At 32.7% G+C, this 26,511-nt stretch overlaps 1 protein-coding gene across 3 annotated transcripts; it reads right to left on the bottom strand.

Moving 5' to 3' along the window:
- Positions 1–1,103: 1,103 nt before the first annotated feature.
- Positions 1,104–20,870, bottom strand: LOC124359519 (putative sodium-dependent multivitamin transporter). Of its 3 annotated transcripts, none has more exons than XM_046812323.1 (11): positions 20,773–20,870; positions 17,683–17,835; positions 16,855–17,076; positions 15,062–15,286; positions 14,759–14,874; positions 9,346–9,588; positions 7,464–7,638; positions 6,745–6,969; positions 5,266–5,423; positions 3,727–3,925; positions 1,104–1,337 (listed from the first exon to the last, which is right to left on the bottom strand). In XM_046812323.1, the coding sequence occupies exons 2-11, from the start codon at positions 17,803–17,805 to the stop codon at positions 1,272–1,274; spliced, it is 1,752 nt and encodes a 583-aa protein (XP_046668279.1). In that variant the 5' UTR covers positions 17,806–17,835; positions 20,773–20,870; the 3' UTR covers positions 1,104–1,271. The 3 variants fall into 3 exon arrangements, with proteins under 3 accessions (XP_046668279.1, XP_046668278.1, XP_046668280.1); XM_046812322.1 differs by lacking the exon at positions 20,773–20,870 and adding an exon at positions 20,583–20,766; XM_046812324.1 differs by lacking the exon at positions 20,773–20,870 and adding an exon at positions 20,493–20,568.
- Between the last annotated feature and the right edge of the window lie 5,641 nt (positions 20,871–26,511).

The raw sequence follows: 26,511 nt of genomic DNA, 5'->3' as shown, positions 1-26,511 counted from the left end.
TATAAATGACTTACCTGAATACCTTGGAACCTTCTGCACTATTTTGATGTACCACCTTACTGTTGAGTGGGAAAAGATAGATAGTCTTGATGTTAAATGTTACACAGCATTAAACATTCACTATTAATATTGCCACTTAAATGACGTTGTAGTCAACCCATAGAAAATACACCAACTTGCTTTCGGGAGAAGAAGTGAAGAAGTCCCAGCAATTCCTGAAGTGGACAGAAAACTCCAAGTAAAGTTTTTGGGAGTCATTGCTGATGAGAGCCTTTCCTGGTTACAGCACATTAGCAATCTACTTCGTAAACTTAACTCTTCGCTTTACGTGATAAAGCAAATAAAATAAATAAGCAATACAACTACTTGACATGACAGTTCATGCAAAAGCAAAATTTTGTATGATGATTTCCTCTGTGCTTGTTAGCTTCTGTGAAAAGATTTCAAACAATAAAGTTTGTAAAATTTGTGGGAAACATAGAGAAAGCTCAGTTATTGTGCAACGGTGGATTTAACGAATCTTCATTAACTTTGGCGACCAGATCGTCAGTCAAAATGCTCTGACGTCCACTCTTCACTTGATCATGAACATTTATTCTGCCATTTTTAAACTGAATGCACCACTTTCTAAGAAAAATTTCAGTCATTACATTGATTCTATACACTTTACTCAGTTCCCGATGAATTTCTATTGGTTTTAAGTTTTTTGTCAACTAAAAGAGAATGACGTAGCGCACTTACCAACTGGCGGGATTTTTTATTACAGCAAACATTTTAAGTTCGAATATAAAGAAAAACGGGCAGCATGAATATCATTCCAATGTCATGACTGAGTGCTAACTGATGTGCCAAGCATGAGCATACCAATGTATATGTGATTGACACGTGCCTGGCAGCATCAGATGGAAACACTCCTTACTTTCTGATTAGCCCTTGTATTTTATGTATTTTTATGTTTCCAAGCTTAAATATTTACAAAATATTATGTATTACATTAATATTTTTAATATACAATTTAGAAAGTCTACGTCTACTATAACATACACAATGATATTGGAGCAAATTTAGTGATGTAACCATTATCAAAATGAAGATAAACACACTCAAGTTAAACTGACAATATAATTGCGTACTTACAAAAACAAAAAGACAGGAATAGAAATTTTATAGTCAAGGAGTAGAATTTTACATATAATATATGTGTATTTTCCTCTTTGTCTGAAACTTTTTCTTTGAAACATTGAGTGATGATGTAAACTTGTCAGTTAGCTTCATTCACAAGAAAGTTCTGTAGGCAGTTTTTCTTCTAAGGGATGACTTATTTCTTGGTGTTTTACCTGAAACATATAAATTCCTAACTCTGAATGTATTATAATAAAATTGAAAATCTGTTAAACAGTTTTTAAAATTGTAACATGCATTAAGAAACTTAGTTCACAAAGATCACAGCTCTGTTGTTATGTATGCTGATTATACAACCCTACTCCTTCAAAGTGACTCCCCAGAGGACCTTAGCATAAAGGCATGCATAGCATAGCATAGCATAGCATAAACATGATATTTTACTACTGTTTCTCAAATGTCCTAGCTGCAAACCCTACCAAAACAAAACAAATTAATTTTGGAAGAAGAGGAGAACAAGTTTCTGTTTTACCAGACCTAAGCTATGGAGAGGAGACAGTGCTTCTTGGCCTAAGTATAGATTCTAAACTAACCTGGGGTCCACACATCTACACCCTTTGCAAAAAGTTGAACACTGCCTTATATTTGTTGAAAAGAATAAAAAACATTAGCAACAAGGAGACAGCAAAAATTGCCTATCATGCTCTCATGGAAACCCACCTGAGATTTGGAGTCCTTGTGTGGGGTGGTACCTCAGCTTTAAATCTTAAGAGAGTATTAACAATTCAAAAATCAGCTGTGAGATGTTTAGCCAATCTGGATCATCGAGACAGTTGCAGGCCTGCGTTAAAACACCTCAGAATCAAGACTGTCACAGCAATCTATATACAAGAGCTCATACTCCTTGTGGACAAGTTAGGACTCCCTACAGAAACCCGACTACACAACCACAACACCAGGAGCTCATTCATTATCCTACCAGTACGACATCACACAGCACTACATGAACGAAAACCAATGTCTCCTGGGGCACATCTATTTAACCAGCTTCCAGTAAACTACAGACAGATGACAGGGAAGGAATTGAAGAGGAAACTTGATGCCTGGTTGACTGAATATCCTATGTATACTATTCAAGAATTCACTGAAGAGCTCCAGTTTCAACAAAGACACTAATCACAAACTACAATTGTTCAAACCTGTACTAAAATACTTTATATGACGCATAACTGTTCTCTATGTTCAAGTTAATAAAGAAAATTCTATTCTATTCTATACTTAATCCAGATTTTCCTATTAGAAAATTGATATACAGAGGTTCCAGACATCTCTATAAATCTTTTCAGGTATTATTTCTGGACCAAAGACAAACCAAAATATCATATTCAAACTTTCAAAAACCCAATAATTACAACCAAACATCCCAACATCCGCTATTATGTATTTTTCATATATTTTTTTAAAATTTGAGAATGGCCAATTGTAATAATTTGTAGTTTGGAGGTTATTGTTCCATTGGGATTTTCTTAAATAATATGATGAATATGTGTTTAGGTCCCTAAAATATTGTCATTGACAAATAGTAGACATTTAATTAGTTTATGTTCCTTATTTATTTGACATCAACACTAGGATAAACATAAACATATAATATAAAACATATTGCAATATTATAATTATAACAAGTAAATCTGTACCTTTTATAGGATATATAAATGTTAATGGCCCACTTTATTACAAAATAAAAATGGCTAACCGCAAAGTCCTTTTGTTTGTGTGAGTTACATCCTTCATTATGAAATCTAATCAATGTTTGTATTTAGCTTCAATATGTCAGTGTGAACTGTATACAAAAGGGAAGATTAGAGTTAGAGATAGAGTGCGGTCTCGAGATGTGGGTCTCGAGATGTGGTACCGTATTGATCGTCAAATATATGACTGTATAAGAGCCTTACTCACAGATAAGGTGGTTACTACAACTCTTATGGGAGCGAGCATCAGTGCAAGGACTAGGGCTGTCCCCAGGTTGGCGTCCTTTTCCCCCTTCTGTAGTCATGGACAACCTGCTTGTGTCTTTGAATAGTAGTGGTGTCTTTGCACAGGGGTATGCAGATGACATTGTGATTTTTGTGAGCGGCGAGTTTAACACAAAGGTCACGGAACTGAACAATGCTGCTCTGAAATTGGTGGGGAACTGGTGTGATAGGATGGGCCTTATCATTGTGTGATAGGACAAGGCTGCCGTGGTTGTCTTTACAAGAAGGCGTCAGTTGGAGGGTCCGATAAAGGTTCTATTCATTGAAAGGCTCTTCCATCAAGATAAAGTCTGAGGTCAAGTACCTTCATCCTTGATAAGTTTCTGAACTGGAGACCTCATCTGGAAAGGCTTGTCACTAGAGAGAAATGGTCTTTCATGCATGGTTGTGATGGGATGGTAGCCTGGAGTACAAGATGGTAGCCACCGGGGCACTGAAGAGGTCTGGATCCATTGTCATGTTTGAGGTGTGGCAGCAGCTAGTGATATAACTGACCAGATTGGCCAGAACAGTAGTCACAAGGAATTCTATTATGATGAATCACTTGTAGATATAACATTACACTAACCCTGCGGTCGTGATGGGGTGGTAGCCTGGAGCGCAAGAGGGCAGCCACCGGGGCACTGAAGAGGTCTGGATCCAGTGTCCTGTTTGGGGTGTGGCAGCAGCTAGTGATACAACTGACCAGACTGCCCAGCACAGTTGTCACTAGAAATCCTGTTACGATGAACCACATGTAGCTCAGGTTATTCCAGAATGTATGGTCACTGAAACATCATTGCTCTAGCAATAAATTAATGAAGGTCGACTAGATTACAAATGTTGTATACTAATTTCACTGGGTTTTAGAAAACATAGAATAAAAAAAATATACATGTCTAATGCAGCACATGCCTAACACATACTTTTACCCATATTTCATTCTGCTATTTGATCACTTATTAACCACGTCTGTGTTAAAATAAATTAATAGGTAAAAGATAAAATGATTTTATATTGGAGTAAATTAAATAATAAAATTCCGTTATTCCCCACTCTTGCCCAACATCATTCTCCTTTCTGTATTGGCACTCCTAACGCTAACATCTCATAGTGGGAGCTCATGCAAATGATTTCATTTGTTTGATATTTATTGACTCTTTCTAAAGTAGAGAACCAAAATGTGTTCATTTTACCTAATATTATATGAGAAATGAATATGTTTCTAAAAGTTGTATTCTAAAGTAAACTATAGGAATATTGGTGATATTGAGCAACCACGTGTTAACTAAATTTAAGTGAATTAATTGAATAATGAATTAACTGTAATAAAAGTGAAAGAGTATTAATGCACCTTGAAATTGAACCAAGGAAAATTGAATATTTAAATAATTAGCCAAGTGTAAAGGTGAGTATATTAATATTGGTAATAACTCTAGTAGCATAACTCTAATAGAATATGCAAATTTTGCATTCGAATTTCAAGCTGTATAGGTGCATTTGGAATTCAATTGCCCGTGTTAAAGTGGAATGTAAATTAATTTACATCATGGTGAATAACACTAACATTCATGTTAAATGACAAAGAAATGTTATCATTTATTAGATGAAACTTTCTATTTATTGGCATTAAACATTTACTACCTCATACTTCTTCAAATTTGCATCCAAAATTTGTGGAACTCGTCACACAAACTTGACATCTTTCAAAATTGACACCACCAATGTGGGGCTACACACTTCTAACACTTACAAATTTGCATCCAACCACCAATATCCTCCAATAGGCTTCAAAATAAAATATTCTAAGAATTCAGCAGATGATCCTGAATATTAACAATTTTATTGCGTATTCAGAAAAAATTGTATTGTTTAATATTAAAAAAGTATGCATTTCAGAGAAAGACAAAAATAAATTTGAAGCGTATTTATTATATAGGTACTCAAATTGATACATCACCCATATATCTATGACCAAAAATAAGTGCATAAAAGTTGTTTGCACAAAAATGTTCTTATGGGATAAAATTCAAGTTCATTTCAGTACACCTTTCTCTTATTGTTAAACCATAAACTATAGTTGATCTACTGAACAGTTATCATAATATAGAATGAAATCTCAAATCACCTGTTGTCATCAGAGAGTAGAGCATGGGAGGTGAGAGGTAGACTAGTGTTAGCAGGACACCCTGCAGTAGACAGTGGTAGGTGGTGAGGGGGAGGGTGTTCCTGTAGTGACACCCACAGAGAGCACAACACACCTGCTACCATGCCAGCTAACACTCCCTGTATGATAACAACACATATGAGTTTAAACTTAGTAATGGAGTTTTGTGTTGGTTTAATCTTAACACAAAAAACTCACAGGTGTAAGCTTAGCTATAGTTTTATAGTAATTATCCTCTTAGAATTCAGAACAAAGAATGAATTAAATATATAGCAGTTGAACAATAATTTATGTTGATTTTAGTAACTTTTTTGAGAAATTATAAAAAAATTTATCAATCATCCTGAAATCTGTTATATGAGTTTTGTTGTTGTTGACTTTTAAACATTTCAACAGATGCCATTTTATTAATATATATAAAATAATACATTTATTTATGTAAATTTTCTTCTTATCTATTCAAACATATGTGCTAAATTTGGTTTCTTTAGCTTAACTAGTTTTAGAGACAATAGTTTTTTGTATAAAAAGTATAAAATGGTGGCTAGTGTCTAACGAGACATTACTCTGTTTAAAATTATGAATAGTATCACCACAGAAGTTTGTGACACCATTCTGAGAACACTCTGTATTAAAAGAAATCCAAAGTTCTGTATATTCTAAGCACTTAATTATGAACATAGGTTATAAGTAACTATTAAAATTATTCATTTGCTCCTTTTTGAGCAGTGGAAAAAAATTGTAGAAACATAGAGACAGGCTTGAATGTTTAGGGACTTATTAATATTAGAAAAATTGAAATTGGTGGGTATGGTGATGATGTTCTCTAAATAACATAGCAAAACTTTCTCCACAGTCTGATCCTACATTGACTTTTAATTCCATTAACTCAGTTGATTATAACACAACTGTCCAAATGAGAAAACTGCTTCCATTCAGCTCTTGTCTTGCTCATCAGTAGGGATCATTAAATAATGTATAGGAATGGTACCTATGCAAATATTGAGTTAAGCTCCATTTCACTTTCAGCATCTGATCTGATATTTAACAATGGTCTCATCAGGTGCACAATTGTTATTAAGTTACATCAGTGTCAGATACAAGATGTACTAAGTGGAGGGTAAAATGAAGCTCAACTCAATATTTGCATTGAAAAAATTCTTCCCACAATAGCTATGTTATATGTAGAATGATAATGACCTTCAGGAGCAATATTAAGACAGTTTGTTGATTTTTTCATAATTTAGTTTTAATTTCATCAGTTATTTAACCGTTTTCCTCCTGATCAAGTGTATTAAGTAATCATCTCTTAGATTTAAAATGAAAAAATAAGTAAATGATTACAACATTAGAACAACTAATTACAAGTAAATGAGAACAAAAAAATTACAACTTATTTCATAACCTTATTCAGTTTACAATTATCTCCTGAATATTTACTGGTTCATTTGCTGCAGGAATAAACATTCCCAGAGTGAAAGTTCCCAAGAGAGGGCCTCCCACCACTCCAATGATAGATATTGCAGCTTGCAGGATGCCATCCACAAAGCGTGCCAGAAATCCAAGTAAAACGCAGATAATGCCGTATGTCATAGCCAACATTTTAGACAGTATTGTAGTCCTACCCTCTGGGAATGGCTTCTCATGTAACCACATGTACAGGGGCTGTAATTACATAATCAGATCAGACATCTATATTAGTACTTTACAAAATTAGTTTTTAAAACAATCTTCACACAGCAATTTTATTGTGAACTTCTCTTATAATTATTTATTAACCAGCCTCTTAAACTAGGATCAAAAAAAGTCCTACAAGATTTCTTAGAATAAGTAATAATTTTAGTCACCCATCAGCTATTTTTTAATTAAATAATCTATAAATAGATTATTTTTCTTGTACACTAGTAAGATTGGGCTAATCATGTATATACTTTGATCAAAAACTTCTTAAAACTTAATTATAAACAAGTTTCTTCCTCATCCTTATAGTTTGTTGTCAAGAGATGGTATATTATAATACACTACTTAATATTCTATTAGTATTATATTACATGCTACATATTATATAACCGGTAGATTGTTGCCACAATAATCCACCTGGTTCACTAATAGTACGAGTAAATGGTCCTTGATAATATAAGTAGTTGAATGAAGATGACCTTGATATAGTCCTCGACAGTGACAGCAGCCAGAGAGTTGGTGGTTGCTGAGACGGAGCTGAGGGCTGCGGAGAAAATGCCAGCAATGAACAGACCTGCAAGACCTGGGTACTCTCCCAGACTCTCCACTACAAAGAGCGGCACTAGTTCGTCTCGGATCTTGATACGGCCTGACCTGGTTTAACATGTGGCGTTTATTAATTTAAAATAGTAGGAAAGTAATAGATAAATAAATATAGAATGGATTAAGAAATAAAGTGCCACAATATATCTTCAGCCTCCCTTGGAATTCAACTGTCTCCTAAGAGTGGTGAAAGCAGGTAAACTACTTTACCTGACAGATACCACTCACTACCTATGAAGCTCTTGTACTTCCTTCTAAATTTTATTAACATGACTTCGAACAGAATTGCTCCACAATAAGAACATTATACTAGTGATTTTAATTTATAGAAACTGTAGCTTTTCAAAATTTAAACATGTTGGTTAATTAATTTGGAAGTAAATTGGAAAAAACTTGGTAACTTGTTGGGAATAATCAGTTGAACACAAATTGTTTTTGATCTATAATTATTATAAGGTAGATGTAACCTCTTATTTTCCAAACTTTGAATGATCTCCATCTTGAAACCTTAATAGATATCAACAAATGTGCAAAAATAATAATTGTTTAACAAGATTTATTATTCCTACAAAAAAATATGTCATTTTGTGCCTATGTTTAAATATATGAGAAAAATTGCTATATCTTCTTACAACAGAGCCAAATCCCACTAAGGTTTTTAATTTTTAAGTAAGATGTAAAAACTAGATTTTAATCTACCAGTCAAAAGGTTTTAAATATTGAATACAGTTTTTTCCAGCTCATTGGAATTATAACAAAAGTGAAATATTACACACAACATACTTTTATGTTTCAAAAGTTAGTGTTAACTATGAATGAAATAGTCAGTTCTATTGGTGATCATATTTTTATTTCAAATATTTATGCCAGCCAGTCAGCCACCCTGGTAGAAGAAGAATTGACTGTTCACAACAACTTCTGAAAAATGATTTTCAATGACTATTCATCAATCTAAGTATCCATGTCATTTGTATACTGTTGGTCAAAGTGAGATTTGCAAAAGGTTTATTTCATGTTTCTTTGGAAAAAACTGAATATGATTCACTAAAGAATACAACATTGTTTGATACAGTAAAGTAGCACATCAAAAATACAGTTTAGTGCAACCTTGTTAAGTCGGACCCCTTTAAGTTGGATCTCCGGATAACCTGGATTAGTTCAGGAAAATTTTAAATTAGCTTTTTGTTGTCCAACTAGATTGCCAAGCGTGGGGCGCATGTTTCTTTATTACTAGACTGTTCGTAGAGCTCAATAATTACATGTATTGCGACTTGTTGCAATAAAGATGCTGATAACAGAGATGATACTGACAAAGAAAACGCTGGAAATATTGCAGTTAAAAGCCATGCAGAAGCAGCATCTCATTTGGGCGATTTAATATTTTATTTTGAGTAACAACAAAAAATTGGCTGAGGTTCTCATGTTAAAAAGTTCACGGCACGGCTGATTCAAATGAACAAAATTCTTTTTGAAAAATTAAAATGTATATAGTGTATTATACTTTATTGTGATATGTACTTTAAGTGTTTTCCACAATAAAGAAATATTGTATTGTTTGTATATGTTGTTCTTTATTTTTTCTCAGATTAACCCGGATTTTCGTTATGTAAGATCGGCCACGGTTCCGATTAGTCTGACGTAACGAGGTTGTACTGTATATAAAACCCAAAGATTTTGTATGCTATGATATTTTTGTTCATTACAAAATAACAAAATTGTAGTAAATCATAAAGAGTAAAATATTTAGTAAAGACTTACGTAATCGGATCACAGTCACTGTAAGCAGCAAATATTGAAAGACCCGCAAATCCTGTGATGGCATAAAACACAACAACAATTGGAGTGGAAATCCACAGAGCCCTTTTAGCGGAATCAACATCTTTCATGGTCATGTATCTCTGCACTTGGGTTTGGTTAACAGCGAACTGGGACAGGAATGTGAGTCCTCCTCCACACATCAGAGACCAGAATGTGTGCCGGACTGTCAGATCTGGAGTGAAACTGGTAAGATTGACATATAATTTTTAGACTCGTATTTTATACCAAACAAACAAATATACCAAAGATACAAGAACATTGACATACGAGGGGGTACCCAAAAAAAACCGGAATTATTTTATAAAAATTATATATTATCAAATTTTTTACAATACAACCTTATCTCCTTCAAAATAATCTCCATTACAACTAATACACTTGTCCCAACGGTATTTCCATTGATCAAAACATTTTTTGTAGTCATCTTTAGAAATGGCTGCAAGCTCGAGCTTCGTTTTTTTCTTAACCTCTTCAATGCTGTCAAATCGTTGACCTTTCAAGCCTCTTTTCATGTGTGGAAATAAAAAAGAGTCGCATGGAGCGAGGTCAGGCGAGTAAGGTGCGTGGGGCAGCGGAACCATGCCGTTTTTGGCTAAAAACTGCCTAACTGAGATGGCTGTGTGTGCCGGTGCATTGTCGTGGTGGAAGAACCAGTCTCCAGTCTGCCACAAATCAGGTCTTTTCTGGCGAACACTGCTGCGCAATCTTCTTAAAATCTCCAAATAAAATGTTTGGTTGACAGTCTGACCTGGAGGAACAAACTCAGAATGAACAATGCCTTTAGCATAAAAAAAGCAAATCAACATGGTTTTGATGTTTGATTTGACTTGCCGACATTTTTTTGGATGAGGTGAAGATGGCGACTTCCATTGGCTTGACTGTTGCTTCGTTTCTGGGTCATAACCATAGCACCAGGACTCCTGTTAAAATTCGCTGAACCGAGCTCCAAGTTAACCCACTACTCTCTGATGGTTCCTCAATTGTCTGTCGACGGTCGGTGAGCACAAGTTCACGAATTTTCTCAACATTTTCGTCCGTTCGAGAGGTTGATGGACGTCCAGAACGAGGTTTGTCTTCAATCGACATGTCGCCATTTTTAAATTGAGCAAACCACTCGTAGACCTGAGTTTTCCCCATAGCATCATCTTTGTAAGCTGTATTCAACATTAAAATAGTTTCTGCAGCATTTTTACCAAGTAAAAAACAAAATTTCACAGCTGCACGTTGTTCACTTAAACTTGCCATGACAAAAAACGAAACAAGAACAAAACAGGGTTAGTAAAAACAGTCACTACGAACGAACAGAATGCACTAGGACAACGGAACTGGGGTCACTGAGCTCGTAATGGGTTGTGCGACACAGGCCTAGCGGCAGGAATGTTTACTACACGCTGCCGGCTGCCAGCAATACAATTCCGGTTACTTTTGGGTACCCCCTCGTATTTAATCTGTACTTGATGTATTTAATATAAATATTTTGATGTATAACCATACAATTTCAGTCCTAATGATCCAACACCGATAAATACGAATACAAAATCTATCAACACAATAATTGTAACTAATGTTCAAATTTCAACTTTACACTTGTTCTTTTTGTTTTTTTTTTATAGAAGCTTTTCAAATACTTCAAGTGCTCCATTAATTTTAAAATTAATTAACGTATTAATACTCAACGCTCAATACTCATTTACTGATAAAATTGAACTTTACAGTTTTAAGTATAGGTGAAGGTGTACATACAAATCACATATTCACACATGAATACACACTATTTACTTACATTTGTATTTACTTATAAGTATGGAATACATATATGTTATAATAACTCATACAAAACTACACAAAGAATGTTAGATCCATTGGTTTCATAGTAGGCTCATCAATGACCTCCTGAAGACTATAGAAAGTCTTTTCAACCAAGTTAGTTCTTAAATAGGTTTTAATCTTATTCATACTTTTTGTAGAATGCAGGAGTGAATCATACAGTTTTAGTCTGTAGTAAAAAATGGAGTTTTTAATAAAGTTAGTCTGAATATGTCCTCTAGATCAATTATGCATCTAGTGTGGTAATTATGAACAAGAACAGAAACCATTTATTTATTTATTATGAAATGAAAATCACTCTACTAGTATGTTAAAATATGAGGCTAGCCAATGTGAGTATTCTGCTGATCAAAAATTATCCCTACAGTTGCCCTGCTAAGACCCCAGATGATTCTCAAAGTTTTGGTTTCTATTACAAAAAAATTCATTTAAATGATGTGGTACTATAAAAGCACCTAAACCCAATACAATGCCATAGCCTCGATTCAAATAAGCCAATGTGAGTTTTAATGAAACAGAGCAGGGACATCTCAGAGAATACGTAAAAGAATTCAGTTGCTTAACAAGTTTGTTTACATGAAAGTCTCATTTCAGTTTGGAATCAATATGAACTTCAAGGCATTTAGTTGAAGATAAGTAATCAAGCCAGTGGTCATTAAGGGGAGCATGTACCTTTTTCGGGTCCCATGTTATTTAAATGGGAGTACACTGCAACATGTCGGTACCATTATCTCCTAAACTATTAGACATATTGACTTTAAAACTTTAGGGTTTTGTTCTACATTAACAGCTTTATATTTTCATGCCTTTTTTTAATATCTCAAATAAACAAAAAAATTATCATGGTAGCAATTTAACAAACAATATTTTCTTTTTAAATTATGTAAATACAATATTTTTTTAAAATTATAAAAAACATAATATATATTGATAAAAAAGCATGAATCTACTCACCAACTAGTCTGCAATAAGTGTGTAAAATTTGAAGTCTGTAAGTCTAATTAATTGTTTCACAACGTGTTCCGAAAATGTCACAAAACGGTACTTTCGGTAAAACAGCTTTAAAGTTTTAGTTACACTTCAAAACACATAATCACTTTAAAATCCACCTGGACAGTAATCATCTTCTTCATTTTTTTACTCTTTTTTTCCTATCCTTCATTTTATCCTCTTCTTTTTATTTTCTTCTTGGACTTCTTTGTCAGCTTTTTTAACCCTATTGGAATCGATTTGTTGAAGGCCTTCAACCATAAAAGCGTCCTGGTTGGATGCATAATCGTTCCAAAACATTTCACTTTGGCCATTGCTCCTTCATTAAAACTAAGAACTGCATCACAAACCCCTAATTTTAATGTCTGAATGCCAACAAATGTGGTCTTGGGTAGCCTATTCCAAATTACGCTATTGATGCTTTCATTAGGGTTCTGTGTTTTACCGTGCAGACACCTCTTTAGTAGGGCTGGGGCTGATAAATCCTTATAGATTGGTTTTATTTCTTCCATAATAGATTTCAGGCAATGAGTTTGTATGTTTGAAATCATCTAGCTTATTATTTGCCTGAGCTTGTCTGTATTTGCACCAAGACTCAATCCAGGCGGGCATAGTTCGTGCTGAGGTTTTGCGTCAGTCGATAATTTGTGATAGAACGTAGCCCATATTGCTCTCTTCATTTTTTTCAACATCTTCCAAATTATTCCTTATTGCCATCCCATAAAAACGTTGTAAGTGATCTATCTCTACATCAGTCAACCCTACCTTGTCCTCCAAGTCCTTTTACATCCTTCAATTTGATTTCTTTTTTATCCCTCTTCAATCGCCGCAGTCTTGTTCCTAGTCGCTTCTGAGTATGGCCTACACATTCAAGTTTTTTCTAACAAAACATCATCACCATAGGGATTGTTTGCCACAACATGAGTAAACCCCTTAGAGTCCCCATCTCCAAGGTATTTTGTGTATCGCACATTGAGTTTTAGCCTCAGAGCGGCGACAAAGAGTCAGAGCTCTCCCGCCACCTCCATTCCACCACTTGTACCTGAAAAATTTGCCAAACAAGTACCAGAATTTTTGTGCTGTTTTCAATTAGGGTTTTGTCATGGCTTAGAGGTTTTTCTGACACATTTATTACAATATTTGCTGAAACACTCAAAGTCCATAAACCTTTCCTGTATCGAAGGATGTTGCTGTCATTACGCTGTTCACAGAGGTGAAGCCTCGCTTCTGCCAGGTACCGTCAAAAGCGGCTGCTATATCACGACAATCATCATTTAGGCTACGAACTTCTTCAGCTGCCTGTCTAAGTGAACATTCACTACCTCTGTTACAGCAGTAAGCAGTTTTTTATTATATTTTTCAATTCGGCTGTTTGGTGGAGCGATATTCATCACAGCAGAAAATTACCCTACCAGAATCTAGGCCTTTGCCGATTGAACGTAGAGCATAAACATATCTTAGATTCAACTCATACATATTTCCAACACATTTGGAGCTTATTACTGAGTCAGTATGTTTACATACATCGCAACAAATATTTACACGATGTACTATTCCACACTTGAAGTCTTCATCTAGGCTTATGTCAATGCAGTCGGAAACTAGGCCTACTACAATATTTACATGCAGTGAAAGATTTTATTAGGCCCAGAAATCTGTTGTAAATCTATTATAATATTTTACATTGTTTACGTCATAAATCACTAAATTTTAGGCAACTTTGAATCATTAATCTTCTTAGAACTAGATGATTGTTTAGGCCTAGGCCTATTAGATTCACTTGTACCTGGAGAAGCACTTAGTCCTAGTTCACTTGAATTTTTACGAAATTGGTTACATCTGTAAGACTGTTTATTGAACCTTTTCACTCTAGGCATGGCTAATACACAATAATATCACTTATTTATATAATAAATACACACTAAGAGTCCAAAGTTTTGATCACTGGCACCACACAAAATAGAATTACACTGACAAACACTGTTAGTAAACATAAACAATAACAATAATATCAATAGTGTAGGTTAGGTAAGTTACAGATGACTTACATCCTTCAAATGCATCTAAAAGCAAGCAGTGCTACCAACCTAAAGGGGAAAAACTTAATAATCATACAATTGGAGCAAGTAATATGTATATAATACATTTCTGACACTAACAATCCATAGCGCGCCATGTTGTCAGCTGAAAAAAGCGTGCATACATTTCTTAAAACACATTTTACACATATTTCTAAACCTCTCAGATATAGAGTGTTATATATTTTTGAAAAGGGCATAAAACATAGTATTTTTTATGATATGTTTCAAAAAATCGATATTTTGGTGCCAAAAAGGTACATGCTCCCCTTAAGATAAAATGTTGAAGATGTATTAAAAGTTCTTTGAGCACTTTCAATTTTGAGAAATTCAATAACATGAGTTTTCAATAAATTAAGGAAGAATGTATTTAGCAGAAAGTGGAATGATGCTGTAAAGGTGCTGTAATTTGCAATATTAATTTTACTTATTGAAAAATGGGTCATAAAATAACTTACTTGAAGAATTCTATTCTGCCTCTCTCTTCAGCAATCCTCCAGATATTCCCCACACTTCCTTTGGCTTTGATTCCAGAGACAATGACACAAAATACAGCTGCAAACATCAGAAGAGCCTGGAGGAAATTTGCACTATTTTATATATCATACTATAGAGTATTGATTGCAGTTCTGAATTTTCCCTTAAGGATTCTTCTAAATTATCTAGACTATGGTATTTGATCATATTCAATTATCTGTTTAAAGAAAAGTATGTTATAAATGGGTAATTATACAAGTAATGTTGCCATATAGTTTGTTTACCTGAAAGACATCGGTGACAATAACTGCTTTAATTCCTCCGATGGTGGAGTAGAAGACACAGACCAGGCCAACAAGTAAGATGGCCAACTCGACTGACAAACCAGTCAACACCTGAAGTGTCATGGCTGGAGTGTATAGGATCACTCCAGTGTAAACCATCACTTGGAAACTGTACATGAATGAAGCTGCAGTACGAGTTGTGCGTCCAAATCGTCGCTCCAAGTACTATTTAAATCATGTAAGATCAATGATTCAGAATGAGTTGTGCACAATTATGTAAATGCCTTATTATATTTTAAAGATGTAACATATTCTGAACTCTTAGATATGTAATTTTGTGACTTCAGATCCAGTACCCAGTGTTAACAGCTGTGTATGGAGCAAAGTAGTCCAAGCATTGAGAACTATTGGGTCAAAACTGTTCCAGCTGTAGAATAGAGGAAGACAATGCCAAAATGTAGGTTTCTTAACCTACTCTTGTAAAATTGCTAAGAAAAATTCACCTGATCTGTATCGTGAAACATTTATAGATCTACATTGCATATTTCAATTCAGACAGTTTTGGTCTTTTTATACATACATTTAAATATGTCAGAATATTCCTGAATTTTAAGATAAGTATAAAAATTAAAATGTCCTTTTGAAATTAACACTATTTAATTTAAATTATATTACCACTCCATTCCAAAAGTTCAAAAACTTAATCATTATTTAATGAAACCACATTTTTAGTATTATTGCATTGTTGATAGATGAGTAAAATATAAATTCATGGTCTGAAACATGACTGTTCACTTAATATACATCTTATAGGTATTAGTATTATAATGCTCATCCTATGTCATATTTATGATTTATTGACAGACATAAATTTCAGGCATTAGTTAATAAAAAATCAAATGTAATATAATATACATAGTAGATATAAATATGGGGTTCCAGGCTCACTTTTGGGACAGAAAATCAACATGAAATATTTGTCTAAAACACCGTAAACAATCTACCTATTTTATATAGAAAATCTCAAATTCTTTTAGAGTAAATATTTTTTAATTCTTTTAAATCTCTATAAAAAGAATAAAAAATATATGAAAAATCTGTTTAAAACAACTAAAAACACTGTTACAAACAAATTAAATATACGTAAAATGTATGAATTTTACCAATATAGTGATAAAACGCTATTCTAATAGAAACATTTAACGCTAATCTGATCAATTTTGTTGCTTTTTATCAATTTTCAAATTCTTAGTTAAGCATTTTTCTTATTTAAATGGAGTGTAAAAAGCTGTCTTTTTTTAACTATCCTTTGAATAGTCCTACGGAAATGAAATTAACGATTGCCAAAATATGTTCAATATTGAAATATTAACAGATTTAAAGAAAAATTGTATGTTGAAAATCTGAGTTTATTTAATTGATGAAAAAATTAAATCAATTGCTGATAAATATTACATTGTTACATAATAAATATTAAAACAAATGATAAAACAAAATCAGACATTATCTAACAAATATAAGAATCTAAAAAACACAGAAAAACCAATAAAAAATCTTATTAATGTAGAGGTTTTATTACCAATTAAGTGAATGTTTAAACAGTATATTTTAACAAATTCAAACAAAATTTTATGTCTCTTTGCAAATATTTACCTCTAATGAGATCAGATATTAAAATTTTAATATAAAAATTCTTAGGTGCCTAAATATCTGATAATAAACTATACTAAAGAGAACTTTCATATGATGGCTCATCAGTTCTGCAATATTTAATTATATTAATGTATTATTACCTCATAAGCAGAGGTAGCTTGAAGTTTAAAGAAGACCGGAATAAAGAGATAGCACGCTATTGGAGTGCACACAATATAACTGAGGTTGACGATGAGATACTGTGTACCAAACATATACATCTCAGCTGAAGTCCCCAGAATAGCAATAGCAGATAGGAAACTTGCCATCAAAGAAATTGCTACCGGAAGAACTTTTTGGTTACGATCTCCTAGTAGATACTCCTGGAACAAAGTGAGACACAGTATATAAAAGTACCGGGCAGGTAATAAGGTAACAATGGTACACAACATTGCAATACTACCATGGTAGAATGCTATAATTACATTTTTATTCAATGCTACCACTTTTAGGGAGTATTCGTTGATGTTTTAATATAATATATATTAATAGGGACTTATCAATGTTCACATAACATCTGTTTTGGTGTTAGGAATAATTAATATTGTGTACTTAGTACTTTTCTAGCCTAATACAATTTTTTACAATGAGTATTTTAAAACTTTGAATATTTGAGATTTTGGAGTTTGTGCCTCTCTGTAAATACCATAGAATCTACAGTGACTAAGACTCTTCTTTTTGACTGGTGATTTTACACATTTAGTCTCCCACACGGACATGGCCATAGGTGCTATGGGTTAAAGTGTTTACCACTGTAGACAGAGAGAGGGCTTTATGCCTTATTAAAATAAAAGTTGAAAAAAATCAATACTTCACAAATATGAATAACTGTCACTTTCATAAAAAGGAATAACAATATTTTTATAAAAATTAAAATATGTAATACTTTGATTTAATTAAAGTTTTTTTAAATAAAATGAGTTACTTACTTCAGTCGTTTTTTGCTTCCCTCCAGTAAAGCGAAAGTATATTCCAATTCCAGCAGAAAAAACCAGCATAGCAAGTAGGACTAGATAGTCAGCCCAATGGAAATGTTGCTGATTGAAGCTCATTGTTGTTTTTTCTTCTTTTTACTTCTGAAACTGATATAAGTTTTTCAGTACAATTTTGAGCATCAATAGAGCCTATCAATAGAGATCAATCCTCAGGCATGATATGGTTAGATCAATTAAACTTTTGTCGTCTTCCCTCATCGAGACACTGGACTTGATGAATATTTGTCTCACATAAACAGCATTTCTTCCTCCAATCATATAACCATAGAGATAAAAGTCCAAAACAAACTCCCCTTTCTGTATGTGTGTATGTAGTAAGAGATAGAGACATCCTTAAAGAAACAGTTCAATACAAAAAATACACATGTGGCAGTATCTAAACTGAACCATCAAAAATCTGTAAAAGGAGTTGCATACTCTTTGTTTTACAGAGCAAAGAGCTTGTGCTCTGACAAAGATGGATTTAAAGAAGAAATCAAGTGTCATCCACGCACCTCCACCAGATCTTTGATTTGAACAGAGTTGAAGCCAGGGTCTTTTTGCTCATTCTATAAAAAAATTGGCAATAGAGGAGATCCCATCGCCTTTTCTCTCATCGTAACAGTAAATTTTATCCTCTAATTAAACTGTTAAGAAGTGTTTTGCGATGACTTATACTAGGAAAAAATATTTAACTCTACCAGAATACTCTATAAATGGCACTAAGCTACTACTAGTGACTCATGTTAAAGATCTTGGCGTAATTTTTGACTCGGCTCTTACGTTTGAAAATCACCTTAATTTTATCATTAATGGATGCCATAGGATGTTGGGTTTTGTAATTAGAAACACGATGATTTTTCATTCAATTGATCCTATCATTAAACTATACAATGCATTCGTAAGAAGTAGGCTGGAGTATTGTGCAATAATTTGGACCCCTTATTCATTACATAGCATTGCTTCTTTGGAGCTAATTCAAAACAAGTTTCTAAGGTATTTATATTTTAAAAGATTTCATGTTTCTTGTGAGCGAAACCTGTCAACAACTGTCTTAAGAAGTATTTTTTCTTTTGAAACTTTGTTAACAAGACGAAACCGATCTATTATTTTATACATTTATAAAATTTTACATAACTTAGTTGATAGTTCTTTTTTAGTTGGTAAGGTTTTTCTGCATGTCCCAAGAAATAATCTGAGACCCTCTTTGGTTTTTTTTACACCACGTTGTAATACAGTGCAGTTTTATAGTTTTTCATTTTTTAAAGGTATTAGGTTGTTAAACATGTATAAAAATGAATTGGATATATTTAATAATAATTTTAATTCATTTGTAAATAAGCTAAATATTATTTTTTAAACTTAAGGTAGTAACCTAGTTTTGTTAAAGTTTTAAATTGTTATTATGTATTGTATTATATTTTTATTTTTTCTCGTGCTGTAACAGAAACAGTTAATTTTTACTCAGCCTAATAATGATTTTGTAATTTAGTTTCTTCATATACGTACTTATAGTATATTATATTGTAAATAATTATTATTAACTTGTATTTTCAATATAGCTGTTTTGGGATAATGTTCCTGTAGCTATTGTACAAATAAATAAATAAATAAATAAACAAACCTCAACCAACAAAATTCGTATATACAGCAATTCACTAATGTCTAAAACCAAAACATAGGGCCAGAAGGGACTGCCTTTATTCCTTTTCCCTCCTGACCATCGCCTTCCTGTCCCATTGTTTCAAATGACACGTTGCGAGGCCTCAAGAAGATCCGTCATTCATTTTCTTGTTAGTAACCAAATTTTACCTGTGCTGATATAATGTGTGACAGTGCTCTTGAATTTTTGTGATCGCCACCTGCATCCTGTGCATTGAAAACGCCTGAGTTAATTTTTTCTGTCTGGCCTTCAAGCAGTTTTCACCAAGGGTACGTTTGACTTATTCTCTATCTCTTCTTTCTTTTTTCATGAACTGATTATATCATCATCTGATGAAGAGGATGGATTTCAATCCTTGAAACGTTGTGTTATACATTTTGTAACATATAATGATAGCAAACGTTTGAAACCCTATTATCCTTTCAAACCTTCCATCGTCATTACTAAACCTTAAATAAAATACATGGGTATGGCTTACAAAGGATACAAAGCATTTTGTGCAAGAGCATTGAAAATAAGAATTGGGAAAAGGAATTTGCTTAAACAGGAAATTTTGCAAACAACATAATACAATGTATACTATTTCAGTTAAGAATACTCATATATAGTAACAAAATCTTCAATAAATCAGATAACATTGTCAGGGTTTCATGTAAATTGATGACTTGAAACAGTAAGTATCTTACATACATATAAAAAATACTTAAGCACAGTAAATTTGTTAAAACATTGATTTGAAAATAATTGTTTAAACTTATAATATTTAGGATTATTGTTACTCTATTATACATAAGTCAAGTCAAATCTCTTTATTCATGTATAGCACACATTTGTCTAATAAATAAAGCAAAGTTAAAATTGCGTAAAAAAGTGATATTTTTGTATGTGTGGTATTTTTACCTACATAATGACAATATATTTTAATTTGCTTTAAACAACAAAACTACAATAATAGTTCAGAACATTTTATGAGTAGATTTTTGATTGTAAAAGTCCAATTCTCTACAGTAACTTAAACAAGACCTCTTTAATTTATATTTCACTTAGAGGTACAGTACTGCAAATTTACACATTAGAAAAGAAAACTAGAATCTGCTCTAACCTGTTAGTAGAAGTTAACTCTACAGGTTGGCCAATAAAACGAATCTTCAGTACTAACACAAAAGCTTTGTTTGTCGTTGTTTGTACTTACATAGACTTAAAGTTGAATTCTAAAGAACATTTAATATGAAGAAATATAATTAACATTCATGCTCCTCATTCACAATCTCATTTATGCCAGTTTTCCTTATTATTAGTAAATATAAATAAAATCCATGCACAATTCAAGTAAAGATACACAATAATATATTTTAAAACACACTACTGTGTTTAACACTTACTTATTCCAGATTATACTGTCAGGATTTAGGAAATGGTAATTTAAAGACAGAAATGTCTGTCTTAGAGAGTTATTAAGATAAAAACATCAGACAGCTTTCGTGATAGCAGTATTTTAGGCAATTGAAATGGGTAATTATGATAACGGCTAAGAAAAATTACAACTATTACACTAAGGAAACTGCTTGATTACAACTTTGCATAATGATTGATTTAACTACTGTAGATGGCCAAGTACATAGCCTTATTACAATGGTATGTTTCAATAATTGTAATAAATAATTGAATGAACTGGGTAAATAACAACAAAATAATACAGTTATTAATTTTACAAATAAACAAAATCAAATCAATTTATTGCCATTGATCATCAATATGAAATAGGCATAGTCAAGTACAATATTTAGTAATTTTTGTAGTATTTAAGACCAAGATAGTATTTTTCATTACTTTAAAGACCGATGCGGTGTAACCTGTAAAGATTTTCAAAATAAGAATATATTATACTTACCAGGGAGAAAATATTTGGAAATGCTTGCAATTCAAGGGAGAAAATTAAGGTGGTTACTGTACCAGCAAAGATCGCAATTCAGCAGTACTTTCCCCATACTCTAGAAATATTATTAGCTCAAGGATGTTGCAAACATGGAGCAACACTGAAAACACTAAAAGCAGCAGTACTTTATACTTGTGACTACATTTTAACTCAGGGGCTCATCAAATAAAATGCAAAGAACTTAATTTAACTGAGATTTTCCCCAGGAGGGTTCACATCTGTCATTGTTTTTACTTATTATAAGAAAAAGTAAATGTTGGAATAATGAGGCAAAGAAATAATTTGATCGATAGGTCTAGTTTACTGTGGAGGAAGATTGTTGGATTGGGTAGGGTATTCAATGTGCTACGGTCTTGGCAAGTTTAAAAACAAGGCAGAACACACCCCCACGATGTGACTGATAGAGGCTGAAACAGAGAAAACCTTCCTTAAATTGACGTGAGTTTATGCTATTGGATTAGTAATTCACACTTGCTGTACCATTTGAAAATTAAACTTAAGAATATTGCATCTAAATAAAAAATAAATCAAAGTTTACATCGTAGTATAGTTATTTTGTGAAAAATCTTCAATAACAAAATGTACGATAATCTAATCTTAGAATTTTCAAGTTGTCTCGTAAATATTATAATTGCAGATTCCTCAAAAACAGTTCAATTATTTCATATTAAAAATAGTATGTCGGATGACCATTTTCTTAAACAAGAACTTGATGATGACTTCTACTTCTTTGACCTCAAGTAATTCACAAACTTGTTGAATACCACAATAATTATACAATGTATTTTGCTCTTATTGTTTCATTGCATAACGACATGTTAGTTTTAAGAGATTGGAAGCATCTGTATTGCATGTCTGATGTGGAAGAAGCTAAAGAGTATTTTATTTCTATTTTGACAAATACCTTTCACAAATGCTGTAAAATTAGACAGGTTTAGGTAAAATATTGTAATAGGCCAAAAATAATTTACACCAGAACTGAAAAAGATGAAACAATTTTATTTATGACAAATGCAAAAATCATAAGGGTACATTAGATGAAAGTAAAAAGCATATACAGGGTGGAAAAAAAGTATGGAAACGCTTTCACTAATTTTGTATGGCTTCACTTATACAAATTAAATTTTGTACATCACCACTTGTATTAAGAACCTAGTTTTTGAGACCAGTGGGGACATTTTATCTTTTCAGGGGGACGGCCCGTGAGGAGTCGGACGAAAATCTTAAATGTAAGCATAGGCCGAGTTTGATATCAAATTAAAGGTCTAGTAAAGAGAAACTCATTACCGCAAACCGCACTTAAAATGGTTGACCCTATCCAGAGTACGGGCCGTTTGAATTTCAGAAGTAAACGTTTGATTAATTATTATTTTTTCCGCAATTTCACAGTCACAAGTGAACTGTTCTGACTGAAAATGACACTTTATGGAACACAATTATCCAAAAGAATTAAATTAAAAATTATCTATGTATTACAAAAATAACCATACCTTTTAAATGAGGTGCTCAAACTGCTCTCCGAACACTTGTTGGCAATGAGCTAGTCTATTATAAAAACCTACTGCAGTCAAATTTTGAAGCATCTCGGGTGTGGGTGTAATTCTTCTTGCTTCTTCTAATAAACGATTTGTCAGTTCCTCAATGTTGGCTGGTTTAGTTTTATACACATTATCTTTTTAAGAAGCCCCACAAAAAGAAATCTAGTGGATTAAGATCCGGTGACCTAGCCGGCCACTCAACGGTACCCCTGCGACCAATCCAACGGTTAGGAAACACTTCATCTAACAGATTGCGCACCCGCAAATAGTAATGGGGCGGTGCTCCATCTTGCTGAAACCATACTGCATTAAAATTTGCCCCAAGAAGAGCACGCACTGCTGGCAAAATGTTATTTGTCAACATATTGAAATAAATTTCGCCTGTTAGATTTCCATCTATCACAAACGGTCCTAAAATGTTATTGTTTATTATTCTAGCCCACATATTCACTTTCTGAGGCCTTTGTGTGTGGCCTTCTATCATCCAGTGTGGATTATGGTCGGCCCAGTAGTAACGGCAATTATGCCTATTAACTTGTCCATTAACAAAGAATGTAGCTTCATCTGAAAACAATATCGAACTTAAAAAAATTTTGAATTTCGTCACACTTTCTCATCATTATTTCGCAAAATTCAGTCCTTCGATCAAAATCATCCTCTGCAAGTTCTTGGGTTAGGGTTACTTTAAAAGGGTGATACTTGTTTTTTGTGTAAAACATTCAACACTGAGCTATGGCTCATATCAAGATCTTCTGCAGCCACTCTGGCCGAGGTGCTGGGATTTTCAACAAATGTTTTGGGAGTACATCCAAAGATTTTTGTTCATTTGTTGCCGATTTAGGCCTGCCACTTCTTTCGCGATCCTTGACTGTTCTAGTTTCTTCAAATCGTTTTACTGTCTTAAACACTGTTGACTTACTAATTGGGGGTCTATCAAGAAAAGGGTCATTAAACAAATGCGCTGTTTTCTTCATAGGGACGAACTAGATTTCCATACCCACGCATCATAAGCAGCGTGATTCTCTCAAACTCACTAAGTGACATTGCTTTTAAAACTAGTAGAATAAAATGTAAACACTTAAGTAAAAAAATTTATAACTATCGCAGTACTTCTAGTGAAGACTTTAAACTTTAACTTACGTGGACGAAATTATAACGTAGACTAAAAACCAAGTTGATATTAAAAATACAAAACTGTGGAGTTTTGATGTGACAGTACTGTTTGTATTGCCTAAACCAGTTTATGTTTGCCTGAGATAAAAGGGCTGGAGGGACTGGACCTTGACCTCATGTTGATAAGGAGTTAGGTGGTAATTATTGAATACTCTCAGTTTCTTGAAGACAAGACAGGAAAACCCCTATTTAGTGTTATCCAACAAATGTAGAGGTAAAAAAAAATATTTTTTGTTGGAAATTGTTTTTCAAATTTTACATAACCGACATAAAACATACTACTGAAAGTAAATTAGTTACTTCACAAGACAAAATTACTCAATTTCTTTGTCATGAAATTCATACGGTCCGTACTCTGGATAGGGTCAACCATTTTAAGTGCGGTTTGCGGTAATGCGTTTCTTCTTTACTAGACCTTTAATTTTATACCAAACTCGGCCTATGCTTACATTTAAGATTTTCGTCCGACTCCTCACGGGCCGCCCCCCTGAAAAGATAAAATGTCCCCACTGGTCTCAAAAACTAGGTTCTTAATACAAGTGGTGATGTACAAAATTTAATTTGTATAAGTGAAGCCATACAAAATTAGTGAAAGCGTTTCCATACTTTTTTTTCCACCCTGTATAGAAAGAAAAAGAAATTACAAAAACAATAGTTTTAGAAAAAAATATTATAATGGAAACTTTATTACCAATGCTTCTAATAAATGTAAAGCCACTTGAAATATTATTTAAACTGAATAAAATATTTACAATGGATGTAACAAATCTAATCTAAGTTATGTCATTGATTCTAATACATATAATGGTTATATTATTAATTTAGTAAGTTATATTTAAATAGTTATAATAAACATGTACCAGAGGATCAAGCTATTAATTATGTAAAAGAATATGTTGTAAACTGTTTTGAGGGTGAAGAACAGTTTAACTGAAAAAGCCGACATTTTGAAAAGTTTACAGACTCAATTAATTTTGTAGAGAGGATTACTATGGTTTTTCAGATTTCGTTGTTAGATAAATTATTGAAATAATTTTTGAACTCCTAAATTTTCTTTTCAATAAGATATTAGAGCAAGGGGTATATCCTATTTCTTTTAAATTAGCTAAAGTGACTCCAATATTTTAAAAACGAGACAAACATGATCCATCACGTTACTGACCAACATTTTTGGTTCAAATTTTTAATAAGGCATTAGAATTAATGTTAAGCAACAATTTTTTAATAATCTGTTTTGCAACAAACATTTTGGTTTCATGCAGAGCCGCAATATTGTAAAAGCAGTATAAAAACTTGTAGAACAAGTAATTCTGAATTTTGAAAACAAATTAATATCCTCTACTACTCTAGCTGACTCAACAAAAGCATTTGATTGTATCTCACACAAATTATTAATAAAACAAACTGTTTGTATATGGAATAAGAGATAAAAAACTTGATTTAAGTTCATCTTATCTGTAAGATAGGAACAAATGGTAGTCCATGACCAAGAAAAATCTACTTTTAAAGATGTAAATGTAGGAGTTCAACACGGATCTGTCCTTGGACCGTTTTAATTCGTAAATTCAATTAATGACCTAGCATTCACCATTCTCATCAGTTTTATACACTGAAGATACTACACTTTTGTGCTGGAATAAAAGTTTGGATACATTGGTTGAGGGTGAAATTCAAGCCATAGAAAAAGCACTTTGGAGAAATAGCTGTGGTTATCAAAAAGTTTTTATATGGCAAAAGGGTAACAATGTTTCAGAAAGGGTAATGTAAGCTTTTTTAGAAATTTAAATATGACTGTAGTTAGTCTATACCTTTTACATTTATTGCTGATTAGTTGATATTACGATACAAGATTAGGCCAGAGATATACAGCTGTCTTACTAGAAAGAACCATGTGATAGAAATGTTACCAGAAAAAAAAATAGAAATAGTCACTCATTACGAAAGTAAAAATGTTCAATAAACTACCACAAGAAGCATATCATGTACCATTAAGAATATTTAAAGAAATGGCTTGAAGAGGTCTTTTGGCCTGTGATACTACTACCTAAGATTTTATTTAGTGTACAACTGTTTTATTTATTGATTAATGTTTTTTATAATATTTTATTTATTAACATTTTTATCTACAAAAATTGTTTTTATTGTTGTTAAGTTTTCGTATTTTAGAATGATGTAAGTGTTAATTTTCAGAGACATTTGAAATGCATTTTTAATATTAACTGTTATGTTATTTCCTATATTGATGTAATTTTCACAATAGGCTAAGTGATTTCTTACTGTAAAAGATGACTGTCGATTGCATGATTCATGTTTATCTTACTGATTTCTGATAACAAGAATTCTATTTGCAGAATAAAAATGCAATCAGTCTTAAGTAGGTCTCTAGTATCAACAGAACATAAACTTATTTCCATATTTTGAGGTTCATCTCCACCAAATGCACTAGTTTTTAATGAATAATGATAGGATACACT

This window comes from Homalodisca vitripennis, chromosome 4 (assembly GCF_021130785.1).
Source record: "Homalodisca vitripennis isolate AUS2020 chromosome 4, UT_GWSS_2.1, whole genome shotgun sequence".
In the NCBI taxonomy this organism is placed as follows: domain Eukaryota; kingdom Metazoa; phylum Arthropoda; class Insecta; order Hemiptera; family Cicadellidae; genus Homalodisca; species Homalodisca vitripennis.
This window is presented reverse-complemented; position numbering and strand designations above follow the sequence as displayed.

What these genes read in the sequence shown, in the direction of transcription:
- LOC124359519 (XM_046812323.1), bottom strand. Translation starts at nt 17,805, where the DNA reads ATGAGCTTCAATCAGCAACATTTCCATTGGGCTGACTATCTAGTCCTA. An exon ending in AAGCTACCTCTGCTTATGAG is followed by an intron (nt 15,287 to 16,854) that starts GTAATAATACAT and finishes TGATTTAAATAG; the next exon opens with TACTTGGAGCGACGATTTGG. An exon ending in CACCCCATCACGACCGCAGG is followed by an intron (nt 1,338 to 3,726) that starts GTTAGTGTAATG and finishes TATATGTTTCAG; the next exon opens with GTAAAACACCAAGAAATAAG.